The sequence below is a fragment of the Nerophis lumbriciformis genome, linkage group LG13 (genome assembly GCF_033978685.3).
Source record: "Nerophis lumbriciformis linkage group LG13, RoL_Nlum_v2.1, whole genome shotgun sequence".
Taxonomy (NCBI): domain Eukaryota; kingdom Metazoa; phylum Chordata; class Actinopteri; order Syngnathiformes; family Syngnathidae; genus Nerophis; species Nerophis lumbriciformis.
This window is the reverse complement of record NC_084560.2, coordinates 47271982-47290420: the sequence shown is the minus strand read 5'-3', so window position 1 is coordinate 47290420 and position 18439 is coordinate 47271982. Positions and strand designations below refer to the sequence as shown.

The window sequence follows — 18439 nt, the reverse complement described above, 5'->3', positions numbered from 1 at the left end:
GTGAATACTGATAAATGTGTAATGACAGCTCCAAAAAACGAATTCAAACCACAAAATAAAATAAATAAATCAACACAAAAATGTGACACATTATGGGTGGGTCACATATGCATGTACAGTAGATGGCAGTATTGTCCTGTTTAAAAGTGTCACAACATTGCTGTTTACGGCAGACGAACTGCTTTACGGTAGACACTGTTGTTGTGTGTTGTCAACACGTCACTCAGGTCCGCCTGAATTTCGGGAGTATTTCGGGAGAAAATTTGTCCCGGGAGGTTTTCGGGAGAGGCGCTGAATTTCGGAAAATCTGTGAGGGTTGGCAAGTATGGCCATCTGCACACATCTCAAGTTTGACTCTCCGCTTTCACCAGGTCTCCTTCCCTGACTGCGTGCGCTGGACCAGCATCGAGTTCGATCCGCAGTGCGGCACCGCTCAGCCGGAGGACGTCCTGCGCCTCCTCATCCCCAGCCGCACCCTCCACCTGTCCTGCATGGGGGGCAAACCTCTGGTCCACGACACCATCAACACTTGGACCGATCTAAGGAAGTTCTCAGGCACCACGGGCTGGCCCACCACAGTTCTCGTGCTACCGGGTAAGGCGAAGCTTGACCACCCAAGCCTTCTGGAGCGTCCAGTTTTTGTTTTATTTTGGGGGCATTTTCATGTCTCTACAGGAAATGAAGTTCTGTTTTCACTGGAAACCGCTTCGGATTATGTGAAAGATGAGAAGGCGTGCTTCTACGGCTTTAAGTGTGTGGCTGTAGGTTATGAGTTCAACCCAGGTCCTGATGAGGTACGGCTGCCCATCTCTATATTTCTGTATAATCGTCTGTTATAAGTGCAGAATAAAAGCTGAAAGTCACGTTATCTGTCTGATGAATCACTCTTTGACATTGCAGGGGATCATCCAGCTGGAGAAGGAGCTGGCGTACTTGGGCAGTGTGTGTGCCGCAGCGCTGATGAAGAAAGACCTGGCACTCCCTATAGGTATAATATCAATCAATCAATCAATGTTTATTTATATAGCCCTAAATCACAAGTGTCTCAAAGGGCTGCACAAGCCACAACGACATCCTCGGTACAAAGCCCACATAAGGGCAAGGAAAAACTCACCCCAGTGGGACGTCGATGTGAATGACTATGAGAAACCTTGGAGAGGACCGCATATGTGGGTAACCCCCCCCCCCCCCCCCCCTCTAGGGGAGACCGAATGCAATGGATGTCGAGTAGGTCTGACATAATATTGTGAGAGTCCAGTCCATAGTGGATCCAACATAATAGTAAGAGTCCAGTCCATAGTGGGGCCAGCAGGACACCATCCCGAGCGGAGACGGGTCAGCAGCGCAGAGATGTTCCCAGCCGATGCACAGGCGAGCGGTCCACCCCGGGTCCCGACTCTGGACAGCCAGCACTTCATCCATGGCCACCGGACCTGTGCCCCCCCCCCCCCTCCACAAGGAAAAGGGGAGCAGAGGAGAAAAGAAAAGAAACGGCCGATCAACTGGTCTAACAGGGGGGCTATTTAAAGGCTTGAGTATACAAATGAGTTTTAAATGCTTCTACTGAGGTAGCATCTCTAATTGTTACCGGGAGGGCATTCCATAGTACTGGAGCCCCAATAGAAAACGCTCTATAGCCCGCAGACTTTTTTTGGGCTCTGGGAATCACTAATAAGCCGGAGTTCTTTGAACGCAGATTTCTTGCCGGGACATATGGTACAATGCAATCGACAAGATAGGACGGAGCTAGACCGTGTAGTATTTTATACGTAAGTAGTAAAACCTTAAAGTCACATCTTAAGTGCACAGGAAGCCAGTGCAGGTGAGCCAGTATAGGTATATATATATGTATATAAAGGTATATACAGTATAGGCGTAATATGATCAAACTTTCTTGTTCTTGTCAAAAGTCTAGCAGCCGCATTTTGTACCAACTGTAATCTTTTAATGCTAGACATAGGGAGACCCCAAAATAATACGTTACAGTAGTCGAGACGAGACGTAACGAACGCATGAATAATGATCTCAGCGTCGCTAGTGGATAAAATAGAACGAATTTTAGCGATATTACGGAGATGAAAGAAGGCCGTTTTAGTAACACTCTTAATGTGTGACTCAAAGGAGAGAGTTGGGTGGAAGATAATACCCAGATTCTTTACTGATTCGCTTTGTGTAATTGTTTGGTTGTCAAATGTTAAGGTGGTATTATTAAATAAATGTCGGTGTTTAGCAGGACCGATAATCAGCATTTCCGTTTTCTTGGCGTTGAGTTGCAAGAAGTTAGCGGACATCCATTGTTTAATTTCATTAAGACACGCCTCCAGCTGACTACAATCCGGCGTGTTGGTCAGCTTTAGGGGCATGTAGAGTTGGCTGTCATCAGCATAACAATGAAAGCTAACACCGTATTTGCGTATGATGTCGCCTAGCGGCAGCATGTAACTACTAAAGAGTGCAGGGCCAAGAACCGAACCCTGAGGAACTCCGCACGTTACCTTAACATAGTCCGAGGTCACATTATTATGGGAGACGCACTGCATCCTGTCAGTAAGATAAGAGTTAAACCACGACAAAGCTAAGTCTGACATACCAATACGTGTTTTGATACGCTCTAATAAAATATTATGATCGACGGTATCGAAAGCAGCGCTAAGATCAAGAAGCAGCAACATAGATGACGCATCTGAATCCATCGTTAGCAGTAGATCATTAGTCATTTTTGCGAGGGCTGTCTCCGTAGAGTGATTTGCCCTGAAACCGGATTGAAAAGGTTCACAGAGATTGTTAGACACTAAGTGTTCATTTAGCTGCTGTGCGACAATAATAATAGTGCCAGTGATAAAATAATGCTTAATTTAATTGATTGTTGTCACTTCAGGCAATGAATTGGAGGAGGACCTAGAGATCTTAGAAGAGGCCTCCCTTCAGGTGAGCTACTTAAATTTAATTCATTGTTCCCTTCATTGGTGCCTTTCTTACTGATTAATTTGTCCTTGTTTAGGTGTGTAAAGCCCATGCAGGGATCTTGGGGAAGGGTCTGGCTTTGTCCCACCCTCCCATCATCCTAGAGGCCCTGGAAGGGAACTTACCCCTGCACCTCCAAACCAACGAGCACTCGTTCCTGGAGGACTTCATCACATGTGTGCAGACCTCGAGTGGAGGACGTCTAGCAAGGTCCTGCATGTTCATCTTCAGTCTTATTTTCTGTGGATCTCTTAAAGGGGAACATTATCACCAGACCTATGTAAGCGTCAATATATACCTTGATGTTGCAGAAAAAAGACCATATATTTTTTTAACCGATTTCCGAACTCTAAATGGGTGAATTTTGGCGAATTAAACGCCTTTCTAATATTCGCTCTCGGAGCGATTGTGACGTCACATCGGTAAGCAATCCGCCGTTTTCTCAAACACCGAGTCAAATCTGCTCTGTTATTTTCCGTTTTTTTCGACTGTTTTCCGTACCTTGGAGACATCATGCCTCGTCGGTGTGTTGTCGGAGGGTGTAACAACACGAACAGGGACGGATTCAAGTTGCACCAGTGGCCCAAAGATGCCAAAGTGGCAAGAAATTGGACGTTTGTTCCGCACACTTTACCGACGAAAGCTATGCTACGACAGAGATGGCAAGAATGTGTGGATATCCTGCGACACTCAAAGCAGATGCATTTCCAACCATAAAGTCAAAGAAATATGCCGCCAGACCCCCATTGAATCTGCCGGAGTGTGTGAGCAATTCAGGGACAAAGGACCTCGGTAGCACGGCAAGCAATGGCGGCAGTTTGTTCCCGCAGACGAGCGAGCTAAACCCCCTATCGACCCTAGCTTCCCTGGCCTGCTGACATCAACTCCAAAACTGGACAGATCAGCTTTCAGGAAAAGAGCGCGGATGAGGGTATGTCTACAGAATATATTAATTGATGAAAATTGGGCTGTCTGCACTCTCAAAGTGCATGTTGTTGCCAAATGTATTTCATATGCTGTAAACCTAGTTCATAGTTGTTAGTTTCCTTTAATGCCAAACAAACACATACCAATCGTTGGTTAGAAGGCGATCGCCGAATTCGTCCTCGCTTTCTCCCGTGTCGCTGGCTGTCGTGTCGTTTTCGTCAATTTCGCTTGCATACGGTTCAAATTGATATGGCTCAATAGCTTCAGTTTCTTCTTCAATTTGGTTTTCGCTACCTGCCTCCACACTACAACCATCCGTTTCAATACATGCGTAATCTGTTGAATCGCTTAAGCCGCTGAAATCCGAGTCTGAATCCGAGCTAATGTCGCTATAGCTTGCTGTTCTTTCCGCCATGTTTGTTTGTGTTGGCTTCACTATGTGACGTCACAGGAAAATGGACGGGTGTATATAACGATGGTTAAAATCAGGCACTTTGAAGCTTTTTTTAGGGATATTGCGTGATGGGTAAAATTTTGAAAAAAACTTTGAAAAATATAATAAGCCACTGGGAACTGATTTTTAATGGTTTTAACAATTCTGAAATTGTGATAATGTTCCCCTTTAAAGCCCCTTTTCACTGTCCGGTACCTGCTTGGCTCTGTTTGCTATTGACTCATTTCCCCTGGAAAATAAGGTACTACAAGTCGAGGACTGCTTCTTGCACTCAAACAGATTTGTCATTGTAATATTTGATTATACACAGCTAGCAATTACATAAAATAAACGCAACGCTCCGTTTTGTCATTGCCCCTAGTCTCCTTTTGGTTCAAATTTAAAGACATGCTAACATTAGTTTACCCTGTTGCCATGTCTTATTTCTGGGCGCTGCAGTATTTTTTTACTCCACAGTCCCCACTTTTCCGCTGTGCTCTGTTTTCTCGTTGCTCTTGATCTACTCTTGGATAAGATTTGAGGACACTTAACTTTAGATTACCCTGTTGCTGTGCCCTTTCCCCTGGTCACTGCAGGGTTAGGATTAGGGTCAGGGTCAAAGTAACCCTAACCCTGTACTCCATAGTTTCAACTTTGCCGCTTTTCTTGTAGCCCTCAGTCTCCTCTTGGATTTATTTTAAGGTACACCTTCTAAAATTAGCTCACCTCATTGGTGTGCCATTGTTCTGGACACTGCAGTATTATACTGAACAGATTCAAACTTAACCACTTTATTCGCTGCCCTTTTGTCTCCTCTTGGATATAATTTTGGTACACCTGCTAAAATGAGCTCATTTTGTTGCTCTGCCATAGTTCTAACACTGTAGTATTGTTCTCCAATGACTCCACTTTGCCACTTCTATCACTGCCCTCAGTCTCCTCTTGGATAGAATTTAAGGACACCTGCTAAAATGAGCTCACCCTGTTGCTGTGCCATAGTTTTGGACACTGTAATATTATACTCCACAAATTTCATTTTGATGCAATTCTCGCTGCCCTCAGTCTCCTCTTGGATATTATTTAAGGCACCCCTTCTAAAATTAACTTACACTGTTGCTGTGCCAGAGTTCTGAACACTGCAGTATTATACTGAACAGACTCAAACATTGCCGCTTTTCTCGCTGCCCATAGTCTCTTTTAGGTACACCTGCTAAGATTAGCTCACTTTCTTGCTGTGCTGTAGTTTTGACACTGTAGTATTGTACTCCACAGACTCAAATGTTGCCGCTTTTCTCTATGCCCTTAGTCTCCTCTTGGATATATTTTAAGGACACCTGCTAAAATAAGCTCACCTTGTTACCCTGCCAGAGTTCTGGACACTGTAGAATTATAATCAACATACTTCACTTTGATGCTATTCTAGCTGCTCCTAGTCTCCTCTTGGATATCATTTAAGGACACCTACCGTATTTTCCTCACCATAAGGCGCCCTGGGTTATAAGCCGCGCCTTCAATGAACGGCATATTTCAAAACTGTGTCCACCAATAAGCCGCCCGGTGTTGTAAGCCGCATCTAACTGCGCTAAAGGAATGTCAAAAAAACAGTCAGATAGGTCAGTCAAACTTTAATAATATATTAAAAACCAGCGTTCTAACAACTCTGTTCACTCCCAAAATGTACGCAAATGTGCAATCACAAACATACGTATATCAACATGGACAGAGCTGCGTGAAAAAAGCCACCCGGCCTCTTCGCGTAAACTTAAACTTACCTTAACCACTCGCTCATCTTTTCTTCATCCATCCCTTCGAGTTAGCTTTTATGATGACGCCGGCTGGAAAGGTCTCTTTTGGCAAGGTCTTCCTTTTGAATATCACCATGGGTGGAAGTTTCTGGCCATTAGCATGGCAAGCTAGAACCACAGTGAAGGATGACTTCTCATTCCCTGTGGTGCGAATATTCACCGTACGTGCTCCCGTTGTATCCACAGTGCGGTTCACAGGAATATCAGTTGCTGTGAAATAGTAATCCGTGTGCGGATGGAGAGATTGCGTCTTTTCATGAACCGGATCCCTGACGCTTAGTAGGAGCCATTTTGTGGTCTTTACAGATGTAAACACACAAAGGAAATGAAACGTACGGTATATCCGCACGCTTTTTCTTCTTCTACGCAGGCGGGTGGTTGCTTACAGTAGAAGAAGAAGCGCTTCCTGTTCTATGGGGGCGGGTGCTTACCTTGGCGGTTGCTTGCGTAGAAGAAGAAGCGCTTCCTGTTCTACCGGGAAAAAAGATGGCGGCTGTTTACCGAAGTTGCGAGATCGAAACTTTATGAAAATGAATCGTAATATTAATCCATATATAAAGCGCACCGGGTTAAAAGCCGCACTGTCAGCTTTTGAGTAAATTTGTGGTTTTTAGGTGCAGCTAATAGTGCGGAAAATACGGTACTAAAAATGAGCTTGCACTGTTGCTGTGCCATAGTTCTGGATATGGTATTAATGTACGTCACATGTTTTTTTGCCCTCAGTCTCCTCCTGAATAACATCCATCACCTTAAATAACATGCCAAGAATTAAATACAGGAGTCGTGTCTTGTCTGGAGCCAAGCCGAGATGGTACTGTGAGGTGGAATAGCAAACCTCCAGGTTTTGATTGTTGTTTTGGGCGTTTTTGGTCAAGGTGGCTGCAACCGGACTCCTACGCAGACCCCCAGAAGACGTCTCTGATACTGAACAAAGACGATATACGCTGCGGTTGGCCGGCTACCATTGTCGTGCAGACCAAAGACCAGTATGGGGATGTGGTGCATGTACCCAACATGAAGGTCGGTAATACAGATTGTGTGCATCAGAGCTCGTCAGTAACAGAACTAAAAATTCTTCAGTTTCATCTCCAGGTGGAAGTGAAGGCCGTGCCTGTTTCTCAGAAGAAATCGATGCAGCCTGAGAACATGAAAAAGCTGCAGCGACTACCCGGGACCACCTCCTCCTCCTCCTCCGCTGCCGCCTCCTCCTCCTCATCCTCATCTTCTGGACCCGACCTCACTTTTGGAGGTCTGCCAGCGCCCAAGCTGGAGGCCACATACGAACCTATGATCGTTAAAGAAGCTCGTTACATCGCCATCACCATGATGAAGGTCAGCCTAATGCCGCTGACTTTGACCTCACCTGACCAGATCGTTATTCATTCCACCCTCTTGTGTTTCCAGGCATATGAAAGCTACTCTTTTGAGGAGCTACGATTTGCTTCCCCTACTCCAAAAAGGTGCCTGCGATCACAAAGAATCAATCAGAGATATTGTTTGGTATGTTTATTTTGACATTTTCTATGTCATTCAGGCCCAGTGAGAACATGCTGATACGTGCCAACACTGACGGAACCTACAGTGCCAACTGGACCCCGGGAGCCGTCGGCCTCTACACAATTCACGTCACCATCGATGGAATTGAAATAGGTGTGTTCCACTTAGCACTTGTGTTTCATATTCTGAGTCATACATAATTGGAGGATACCTAGTGGGATATGGAGTGGTTGTCTACAACCAACAATGTCAATTTCCTGTTTAAATGTATTCGGAACGATGCACGTTCTAGATGCTGGTTTGGAGGTTGAAGTCAAAGACCCTCCTAAAGGCATGATCCCGCCTGGCACACAGATGGTCAAACCCAAGGCCGAGCCCCAGCCCAGCAAGGTGAGCTTCATATTCAAAGTAAACAAAATGCCATAATGCCGGACACGACTAATTACCTCCGGACCTCAAACACCTGCTGTCAGTCCCCTTATACACTATACTAGTAGTATAAGTGGAACCTTGATTTACGAACCTCTCTATTTGCAAACGTTTTGCTTTACCAACTTTTAGATCAGGGGTTTCAAACTCAAATACAGAGTGGGCCAAAATGTAAAAGTGAACAAATTCCCGTATTTTCCGCACCATAAGGCGCCCCCTGGGTTATAAGCCGCGCCTTCAATGAACGGCATATTTCAAAACTTTGTCCACCTATAAGCCGCATCTAACTGCGCTAAAGGAATGTCAAAAAAACAGTCAGATAGGTCAGTCAAACTTTAATAATATATTAAAAACCAGCGTGATGTGGGCGCGCATGGAGTCGTATATCAACATGGACGGAGCTGCGTGAAAAAAGCCACCCGGCCTCTTCGCGTAAACTTACCTTAACCACTCGCTCATCTTTTCTTCATCCAGCCATCCCTTCGAGTTAGCTTTTATGATGACGCCAGCTGGAAAGGTCTCTTTTGGCAAGGTCTTCCTTTTGAATATCACCATGGGTGGAAGTTTCTGGCCAGTAGCATGGCAAGCTAGAACCACAGTGAAGGATGACTTCTCATTCCCTGTGGTGCGAATATTCACCGTACGTGCTCCCGTTGTATCCACAGTGCGGTTCACAGGAATATCAAAAGTCAGTGGAACCTCGTCCATGTTGATAATGTTCTCTGGCCGGATCTTTTTTTCAGCTATCTTGTTTTTACAATATGCACGGAAAGTAGCCAGCTTTTCTTGAAAGTCTTTAGGCAGTTGCTGTGAAATAGTAGTCCGTGTGCGGATGGAGAGATTGCGTCTTTTCATGAACCGGAAACCTGTCGCTATTTTGTGGTCTTTACAGATGTAAACACACAAAGGAAATGAAACGTAATATCCGCGCGCTTCTTCTTCTTCTACGCGGGCGGGTGGTTGCTTACAGTAGAAGAAGAAGCGCTTCCTGTTCTATGGGGGCGGGTGCTTACCTTGGCGGTTGCTTGCGTAGAAGAAGAAGCACTTCCTCTTCTACGGGGAAAAAAGATGGCGGCTGTTTACCGTAGTTGCGAGACCGAAACTTTATGAAAATGAATCTTAATATTAATCCATATATAAAGCGCACCGGATTATAAGCCGCACTGTCAGCTTTTGAGTAAATTTGTGGTTTTTAGGTGCGGCTAATAGTGCGGAAAATACGGTAACCTTTTAATAGGGACCCAAACAAGTTTTGCATTGAATATTAAACAAGCAAGGCTTATATAACTTGATAGTGACATGCAAAATCCAGTTTCAAATAATACGGTAATAATAATAATTAAAAAATATCAATGGCATATCAAATAAAATTTAAATAAAAATGTAATGCCTCTTTTCTATTTGCAGCCTTCTGAGGTAAATATCAAAATAAACTTTTTGCACAGGCTAATAATATATTTGAAAATAAAATAACAATAATGAATGAATCAAACATTCAAGCCTTGAAGTAGTAAGAGAAAGTGCATGAATAAAATGTTAATTATTGCTCAGTTTGCAAAATCAACTTTCAAAGAACAAACGAAAAAAACATCAATGGCATATTAAATAAAAATTTTAATAAAAGATTGAATGCCTCTTTTCTACTTGCAGCCTTCTGAGGTAAATATCAACTCTAACTTTTTCCACAGGCTAATAATAAATTTGAAAATAAAATAACAATGAATAAACCAACCATTCAGGACTTTTTACTGCTCAGTTTGAGAAACCACTGATCTAATCTGATGTGCCCAAGCCAGATACCTGCCATCTTTTCTTGGATGCTAGTTCATTAATGTCGGGGCTCAGGCGTTGAGCTGAGGCAACCTTCATTATCCAACAAGGTGTTAATCAGTCAGACGTATCCTGTGAGACGTTTTCGTCATCTTCATTGAGGAGAAAAGTTGCTCACATAGATAAGTGCTGCCGAACATGGAGAGCAATTGAGCAGGAGGCATTGTGTTGGTTGTAGCGGGGGTGTATATTGTGGCGTCCCGGCAGAGTTAGTGCTGCAAGGGCTTCTGGGTATTTGTTCTGTTGTGTTTATATTGTGTTACGGTGCAAATTTTCTCCCGAAATGTGTTTGTCATTCTTGTTTGGTGTGGGTTCATAGTGTGGCGCATATTTGTAACCGTGTTAAACTTGTTTATACGGCCACCCTCAGTGTAACCTGTATGGCTGTTGATTAAGTATGCCATGCATTCACTTGTGTGTGTGTAAAAGCCGCATATATTATGTGACGCTGTTTGTATGGAGGAAAAGCAGACGTGACGACAGGTTGTAGAGGACGCTAAAGGCAGTGCCTTTAAGGCACGCCCCCAATATTGTTGTCCGGGTGGAAATCGGGAGAATGGTTGCCCCGGTAGATTTTCGGGAGTGGCACTGAAATTCCGGAGACTCCTGGGAAAATGGGGAGGATTGGCAAGTATGAGTATTAGCGGTGAATGTGGTATAATACCGGCGGGCCAGCTCTAATGTTAATTTGATATTGCCTCAAGGGCCAAATGAAATTACACGGCGGGCCAGAGTTTGACACCCATGTTTTAGATCGAGCCAAATATGCTGCTGTGTGCGAACCATGTCTCTGTGTACGAACACGTCATTCATTTTGTGCCACGCCTGCAAGCAAAAAGCAGGGCGCAGCATTGTTGCAGAGGCGCACCTTCTCCACGTCACTTGCTCAGAGCTTCAGCGTGTGTGCCTTTTGTGTGTTATTTCCCCTTTTGACAACTTTTGTCCATTTTTGTAACTCGGTATTAGTCCCAAAACAACAGACCAGCGTGGAAAGAAGGGGGCAGTACTTAAATGATGCTCACAAGTATGGAAGAATCATCGAAGCAGGCTTTGTAAGTTTTAATTGTGATGACACTGGACTTTTCTGTGGAAAAACAATTCAAAGAGAAGAGCTACTCTCGTTCAGCACCGTGTCTTTTAAGGCGCACACACGGCCACATACCCGCACGCCCAAGATGTTTGTGATTTCTGATCGTTTGTAGGGGCACCAATGGCTCTTCTGTGTGTGCGGGCGTTGGCAGAGCAGCGCATACAGCACAGTTCAGTTTGTTGTTTTGGCTTTTTATTCAATAAATCTATAACCTCCTTGTTATGTCTGTTTCATATACATAACTGTATATAACACTTTATATTGTGTTCAAAGTGTACAAACCTTCATTAATACATGGACTTTTGTCAAGGCTGGAACGCATCCACCCATATTTACAATGTTTTCTCATATGGTGCCGAAATCATCAAACGTTTGGAGAAAAGACTTAAGGTGACGGAACAAGGTGTCGAATACAGACCTAAGACAGAAGTCAGGAGTGCAGGATATTATGTTGACCATTGAAAAGAAAATGTTGATGGACACACAAGCCAACAGAATAGACTCCTAAAGAGGGAGACAAAGCAGAAGATGGAGGGATGAATTAACAGCAGAATAGGTTGAGATAGAACAAAATGGAAAATTGGTGAAGAGGTCTTCCTTCTGCAGTGGAGTGAATTAGGCTGAAAAAGAAGAAGAAAAATAAATTTTTTCTTATGGAGAAATTTAGTTTCACTGTACGGATATTTTTTCAATTTATGAACCCTGTTCAAGAACTACAGGTAAAAGCCAGTAAATTAGAATATTTTGAAAAACTTGATTTATTTCAGTAATTGCATTCAAAAGGTGTAACTTGTACATTATATTTATTCATTGCACACAGACTGATGCATTCAAATGTTTATTTCATTTGATTTTGATGATTTGAAGTGGCAACAAATGAAAATCCAAAATTCCGTGTGTCACAAAATTAGAATATTACTTAAGGCTAATACAAAAAAGGGATTTTTAGAAATGTTGGCCAACTGAAAAGTATGAAAATGAAAAATATGAGCATGTACAATACTCAATACTTGGTTGGAGCTCCTTTTGCCTCAATTACTGCGTTAATGCGGCGTGGCATGGAGTCGATGAGTTTCTGGCACTGCTCAGGTGTTATGAGAGCCCAGGTTGCTCTGATAGTGGCCTTCAACTCTTCTGCGTTTTTGGCTCTGGCTTTCTGCATCTTCCTTTTCACAATACCCCACAGATTTTCTATGGGGCTAAGGTCAGGGGAGTTGGCGGGCCAATTTAGAACAGAAATACCATGGTCCGTAAACCAGGCACGGGTAGATTTTGCGCTGTGTGCAGGCGCCAAGTCCTGTTGGAACTTGAAATCTCCATCTCCATAGAGCAGGTCAGCAGCAGGAAGCATGAAGTGCTCTAAAACTTGCTGGTAGACAGCTGCGTTGACCCTGGATCTCAGGAAACAGAGTGGACCGACACCAGCAGATGACATGGCACCCCAAACCATCACTGATGGTGGAAACTTTACACTAGACTTCAGGCAACGTGGATCCTGTGCCTCTCCTGTCTTCCTCCAGACTCTGGGACCTCGATTTCCAAAGGAAATGCAAAATTTGCATGGTTGGGTGATGGTTTGGGGTGCCATGTCATCTGCTGGTGTCGGTCCACTCTGTTTCCTGAGATCCAGGGTCAACGCAGCCGTCTACCGGCAAGTTTTAGAGCACTTCATGCTTCCTGCTGCTGACCTGCTCTATGGAGATGGAGATTTCAAGTTCCAACAGGACTTGGCGCCTGCACACAGCGCAAAATCTACCCGTGCCTGGTTTACGGACCATGGTATTTCTGTTCTAAATTGGCCCGCCAACTCACCTGACCTTAGCCCCATAGAAAATCTGTGGGGTATTGTGAAAAGGAAGATGCAGAAAGCCAGAGCCAAAAACGCAGAAGAGTTGAAGGCCACTATCAGAGCAACCTGGGCTCTCATAACACCTGAGCAGTGCCAGAAACTCATCGACTCCATGCCACGCCGCATTAACGCAGTAATTGAGGCAAAAGGAGCTCCAACCAAGTATTGAGTATTGTACATGCTCATATTTTTCATTTTCATACTTTTCAGTTGGCCAACATTTCTCAAAATCCCTTTTTTGTATTAGCCTTAAGTAATATTCTAATTTTGTGACACACGGAATTTTGGATTTTCATTTGTTGCCACTTCAAATCATCAAAATTAAATGAAATAAACATTTGAATGCATCAGTCTGTGTGCAATGAATAAATATAATGTACAAGTTACACCTTTTGAATGCAATTACTGAAATAAATCAAGTTTTTCAAAATATTCTAATTTACTGGCTTTTACCTGTATATTACATTTGTAAATAGAGGTTCCACTGTACTATATAGGACTTCAGTAGAGTTGAAAAGTAATTCAAGTTACAAGTTTCATTGTGCATCAAGTTCAAGTTTCATTGTGCATCACTCTCTTCTATACACATTGCAGCAACTTCCTGCACGACTATTGAGGCCACACCCCTTGCATGAGCTGTGCATTTGTCCATCGCTGCACGGATCATTTCTGAAAAAAAATAACACTTAATGAATACATTTTTTTTCTTTTCAATTATTTTCGACAACTGAAAAAATTTGAAGTACTATGCTATTCATAGGTTGTATTATAGTCTGCTTATTAGCATAATATTGGGTTTGTACATTCAAAATATATGGAATATATTATTAGTTAATATGTTTTGATTAAACATATTTTAATCTACAATTTATATTTAATTTTAATTTTCTAATTTTTTGAGAGATTCAGATGTAAAATTAAAATACACATACAGTGGGGCAAAAAACTATTTAGTCAGCCACCGATTGTGCAAGTTCTCCCACTTAAAATGATGACAGAGGTCTGTAATTTTCATCATAGGTACACTTCAACTGTGAGAGACAGAATGTGAACAAAAAAAATCCAGGAAATCACATTGTAGGAAATTTGAAGAATTTATTTGTAAATTATGGTGGAAAATAAGTATTTGGTCACTTCAAACAAGGAAGATCTCTGGCTCTCACAGACCTGTAACTTCTTCTTTAAGAAGCTCTTCTGTCCTCCACTCGTTACCTGTATTAATGGCACCTGTTTGAACTGGTTATCTGTATAAAAGACACCTGTCCACAGCTTCAAACAGTCAGACTCCAAACTCCACTATGGCCAAGACCAAAGAGCTGTCGAAGGACACCAGGAAAAGAATTGAAGACCTGCACCAGACTGTGAAGAGTGAATCTACAATAGGCAAGCAGCTTGGTGTGAAAAAAAGAAGAATACTGAGTTGCATCCCAAGAACACCATACCTACTGTGAAGCATGGGGGTGGAAACATCATGCTTTGGGGCTGTTTTTCTGCTAAGGGGACAGGCCGACTGATCCGTGTTAAGGAAAGAATGAATGGGGCCATGTATCCTGAGATTTTGAGCCAAAACCTCCTTCCATCAGTGAGAGCTTTGAAGATGAAACGTGGCTGGGTCTTCCAGCATGACAATGATCCCAAACACACCGCCCGGGCAACGAAGGAGTGGCTCCGTAAGAAGCATTTGAAAGTCCTGGAGTGGCCTAGCAAGTCTCCAGACCTCAACCCCATAGAGAATCTGTGGAGGGAGTTGAAAGTCCGTGTTGCTCGGCGACAGCCCCAAAACATCACTGCTCTCGAGAAGATCTGCATGGAGGAATGGGCCAAAATACCAGCTACTGTGTGTGCAAACCTGGTAAAGACCTATAGTAATCGTTTGACCTCTGTTATTGCCAACAAAGGTTATATTACAAAGTATTGAGTTGAATTTTTGTTATTGACCAAATACTTATTTTCCACCATAATTTACAAATAAATTCTTTAAAAATCCTACAATATGAATTCCTGGATTTCTTTTCCACATTTTGTCTCTCACAGTTGAAGTGTACCTATGATGAAAATTACAGACCTCTGTCATCATTTTAAGTGGGAGAACTTGCACAATTGGTGGCTGACTAAATACTTTTTTGCCCCACTGTATATACATATTTCATGTCTATTATCAAAACAAAAACATATCAAACACAATAATACTTTTTTGTATTTATAACATTGTTCATACTCTACATAGAAAAATACAGTACACTTTGAAAATGCTTACGAAAATTATATTTTATTATATTTACTTTCCCTCACAAAGCATGTACCACAACATTTGTGGATTTTTTTTACAGCAATTGTATTCGATTGGGGTATGACGTTGGTAATGAGGAAAGATGTTAATGTCTCTTTTATTAATGATAGCATTTTAGCTCGCTGGCGAACAGTGGCTAGCTGGAGATCAGCAAAGCTATAGTGTTTGTCTCCAGGAAATTAGCAGTTTATCATCAATACCGCTAATCGTTGCATCTGTAATTACCAATGTATTCCTTTAAATTATTATTTCATATTTGTAATTTTTTAGCTGAAGAGTCAAGAGATTTTTTTAGGAAATTTACTGGAAACATTCCATCCCTTTGCAGCCCCGACAAGACATTGTCAGCTATGTGGAAGAAACTCATGCATTGAGGCCTTGGCTATGCTTTTTTTTTGGACTTGTGGGCACTAAATCATCATTGTGGAAGGAAACTTTTTTTTTTCTAATGGGGAAACAAGCAACAGGATGCAACCTCTATCTGCTCCGTGTGTGTATTTCCCCTCTTTTAGAGTGAATGTGGTTTGTGATGATGTGAAAGCGGAACTGACGCGGTTCTTTGTCCTTCAGTGCACGCGTCCTCCTCCTGCTTCTTCTGGCTGCCCTCCTTTCTTTGGGTTCCCTTCTTCTTTGCTGCTGCGGCTCACACACCGTCTCCCCTCTGCTTCTCTCAGGTCCGCAAATTTGTGTCCAAGGATAGCGCAGGCCTGCGTGTGCGCAGTCACCCCTCCCTGCAGAGCGAACAAATAGGCAAAGTGCAGGTCAATGGCACCATCACTTTCATCGACGAGGTAATTGACGTAAAGCACTGACGAGGCGTTGTCAGACATCTTCATTCAGTTTTTTTTTCTTTGAAGACCTCAAAATACGAACGCTCATAAGTTAGGGGTGTCCAAACTGCAACCAAGTTAATTGATATCGGACCATGGTCTATTTTTAAATTAGAATCAGTGTGTTATACTATTAAATAGTGCATACCTGCCAACTACTCCGGTTTTCCCGTAATTAGTACGGTTTTCATCAACCTATTCCGGGTTACGGTTGCAGTGATAAAAAATACGGTTTTTCATTAATTACATTTTTTTTTTTTTTTAAGTTTTATTCACAAAATCGCGTAACAACAATGACAATCGACACTGCTTCCCGTAACTTCCTATCGAGCCATTCCGAATGCCATGCGCGAGGCTATTTATAGCACCGCTGCCAAGCACGAGGCACCTGTTGCCATTGTTTCCAAACGAGCGAACGATCATGGAATCAGCCGGAGAAAAATCGCAAACGAGTCTTAAACCGAAAAGAAAACTGCAGTCATTCCGTGAAGAATATTCAAAAGCCTATCCGGGAATAATTATCCGTTCCAAAAAGGGTGAAAACTACGCGAATTGCACCTTGTGCAGACAAGATTTTTCGATCGGACACGGAGGAATTAGCGATGTAAAAGACCACGTTGGGACAAAAAAACACAAGTCTAATGCCGTTGCTAGCGATACAAGTGGAAAACTTTCAACGTTTTTCGTCGCCCAAACAGATTCTTTGGATGTGATAAATGCCGAAGTTTTATTTACGGAGGCAATAATTGAGCAAACAAAAAGGTAATGACACCAATGTTATCTATTGGAATTGTTTAGTACTGTTATACTGTTAAAAGTGTTTATACTATTTATGCTTTCAAGTCCAAGTTGAAGAAATCTTGTTAAATGTTGACAGCATAACTACCAAAATACAGAAGTATGTCCTTAATATTTTTGCAGTGCTATTTCTGTTGAAAAGTTCAAATGATTACATTAGAGATGTGATGTGTCACTTTTCAAGTGTCTGATGGCTTCAATTAATTTTCATTCATTTTTCATATTTTGAATTCTTTTGAAAGGCTTACAAAAAAACTACATTTGAATTGTAATTCCATGCTATTGACAGGACTATTAATTTTAATGAAGTTAGCTTACCATGTTTACAGTATGATAATTGTGATAGAAATGTGAATTTTAGGCACAGAATATTTTGTACAATTGAACAAGGCAGTAGATTATACAAGCTTGGACAGAAAGTTAATAATGACACGAATTTTTTTTTTTAATGGAATTGTTTAGTACTGTTTTACCATTTGTTTACTGTAAAAAGTGTTTATACTTTCAATTAACAAATGGAAGTCTTGACAGGATAACTGGCATTAACTGTCAAAATAATTTCAAACTATTGAAGTTAGCTTACAGAATAAACATGTCAATCAACCCATATGATTTTTGCTGTAATATTTTTGTTTTGAAAAGTCACTGTGACTGATAGAAAAGTGATGGTTTTAGCAACATTTTAACCTGTCTGAATGCAATCAATCATTTTGCGTCTATCACAATTATTCCCATTTCTATCACAATTATCATACTGTAAACATGGTAAGCTAACTTCATTAAAATTAATAGTCCTGTCAATAGCATGGAATTACAATTCAAATGTAGTTTTTTTGTAAGTCTTTCAAAAGAATTCAAAATATGAAAAATGAATGAAAATTAATTGAAGCCATCAGACACTTGAAAAGTGGCACATCACATCTCTAATGTAATCATTTGAACTTTTCAACAGAAATAGCACTGCAAAAATATTAAGGACATACTTCTGTATTTTGGTAGTTATGCTGTCAACATTTAACAAGATTTCTTCAACTTGGACTTGAAAGCATAAATAGTATAAACACTTTTAACAGTATAACAGTACTGGACCCTGGCTACTAGGTTTTTCTGATTTCAAAAGTTGGCAGGTATGATAGTGCACTAATTTGCTTTGTCACAGATAACACAGACCTAAGGTGCAAATGTTTTGTTCAGATAGCCTTGCATACTTGGAATACTTTCACTGCATTGCACCTTAAATGTAAAAAAATGGATCAAAGTGGCCACCCGCATACTTTCATTTTGTATTATGTGAACCTCGCTGCCTAAGTTTAAGGAAAACCTTAGCACATTTTAAAAAGAAAAATAGCACCGTGCAAGATTTTAGATTAGTTCACTGGATCTCAGTTTGGCGAGCATCAAAGCATTAGCTCACAATCTCCAGTAGAGGGATGAGGGGATTAATGGTGAGGGGATTGATAGTTCCCGAGGGTTTGTTTATCAACCCCAAATAAACATCAGAAGAAGGAGAACAACAATAGTTTAGCAATTGTTGCTAGCACGCTAGTGGTTGACTATCTAGTAAGGGTACATAATAAAATCAGTTCACATTCGAATCGCGATTCTTATTTATCCCAATACTGTATGAATTCATCATCCATCCATCCATCTTCTTCCGCTTATCTGAGGTCGGGTCGCGGGGGCAGCAGCCTAAGCAG

At 41.9% G+C, this 18439-nt stretch overlaps 1 protein-coding gene across 19 annotated transcripts in view; it reads left to right on the top strand.

Annotated features, from left to right (window-relative positions):
* Positions 1–18439, top strand: part of mycbp2 (MYC binding protein 2) — a 183818-nt gene that overhangs the window by 93710 nt on the left and 71669 nt on the right. For 11 of the 19 annotated variants that reach the window (XM_061970697.2, XM_061970692.2, XM_061970695.2 and 8 more), the window contains 11 exons: positions 372–594; positions 676–794; positions 901–988; positions 2879–2928; positions 3002–3174; positions 7005–7149; positions 7210–7461; positions 7534–7589; positions 7664–7779; positions 7919–8016; positions 15789–15905. In XM_061970697.2, the coding sequence (XP_061826681.2) occupies positions 372–594; positions 676–794; positions 901–988; positions 2879–2928; positions 3002–3174; positions 7005–7149; positions 7210–7461; positions 7534–7589; positions 7664–7779; positions 7919–8016; positions 15789–15905 (1437 nt within the window). The remainder of the gene's footprint in view (positions 1–371; positions 595–675; positions 795–900; positions 989–2878; positions 2929–3001; positions 3175–7004; positions 7150–7209; positions 7462–7533; positions 7590–7663; positions 7780–7918; positions 8017–15788; positions 15906–18439) is intronic. The other 8 variants (XM_061970705.2, XM_061970706.2, XM_061970696.2 and 5 more) reach the window with 2 other exon arrangements.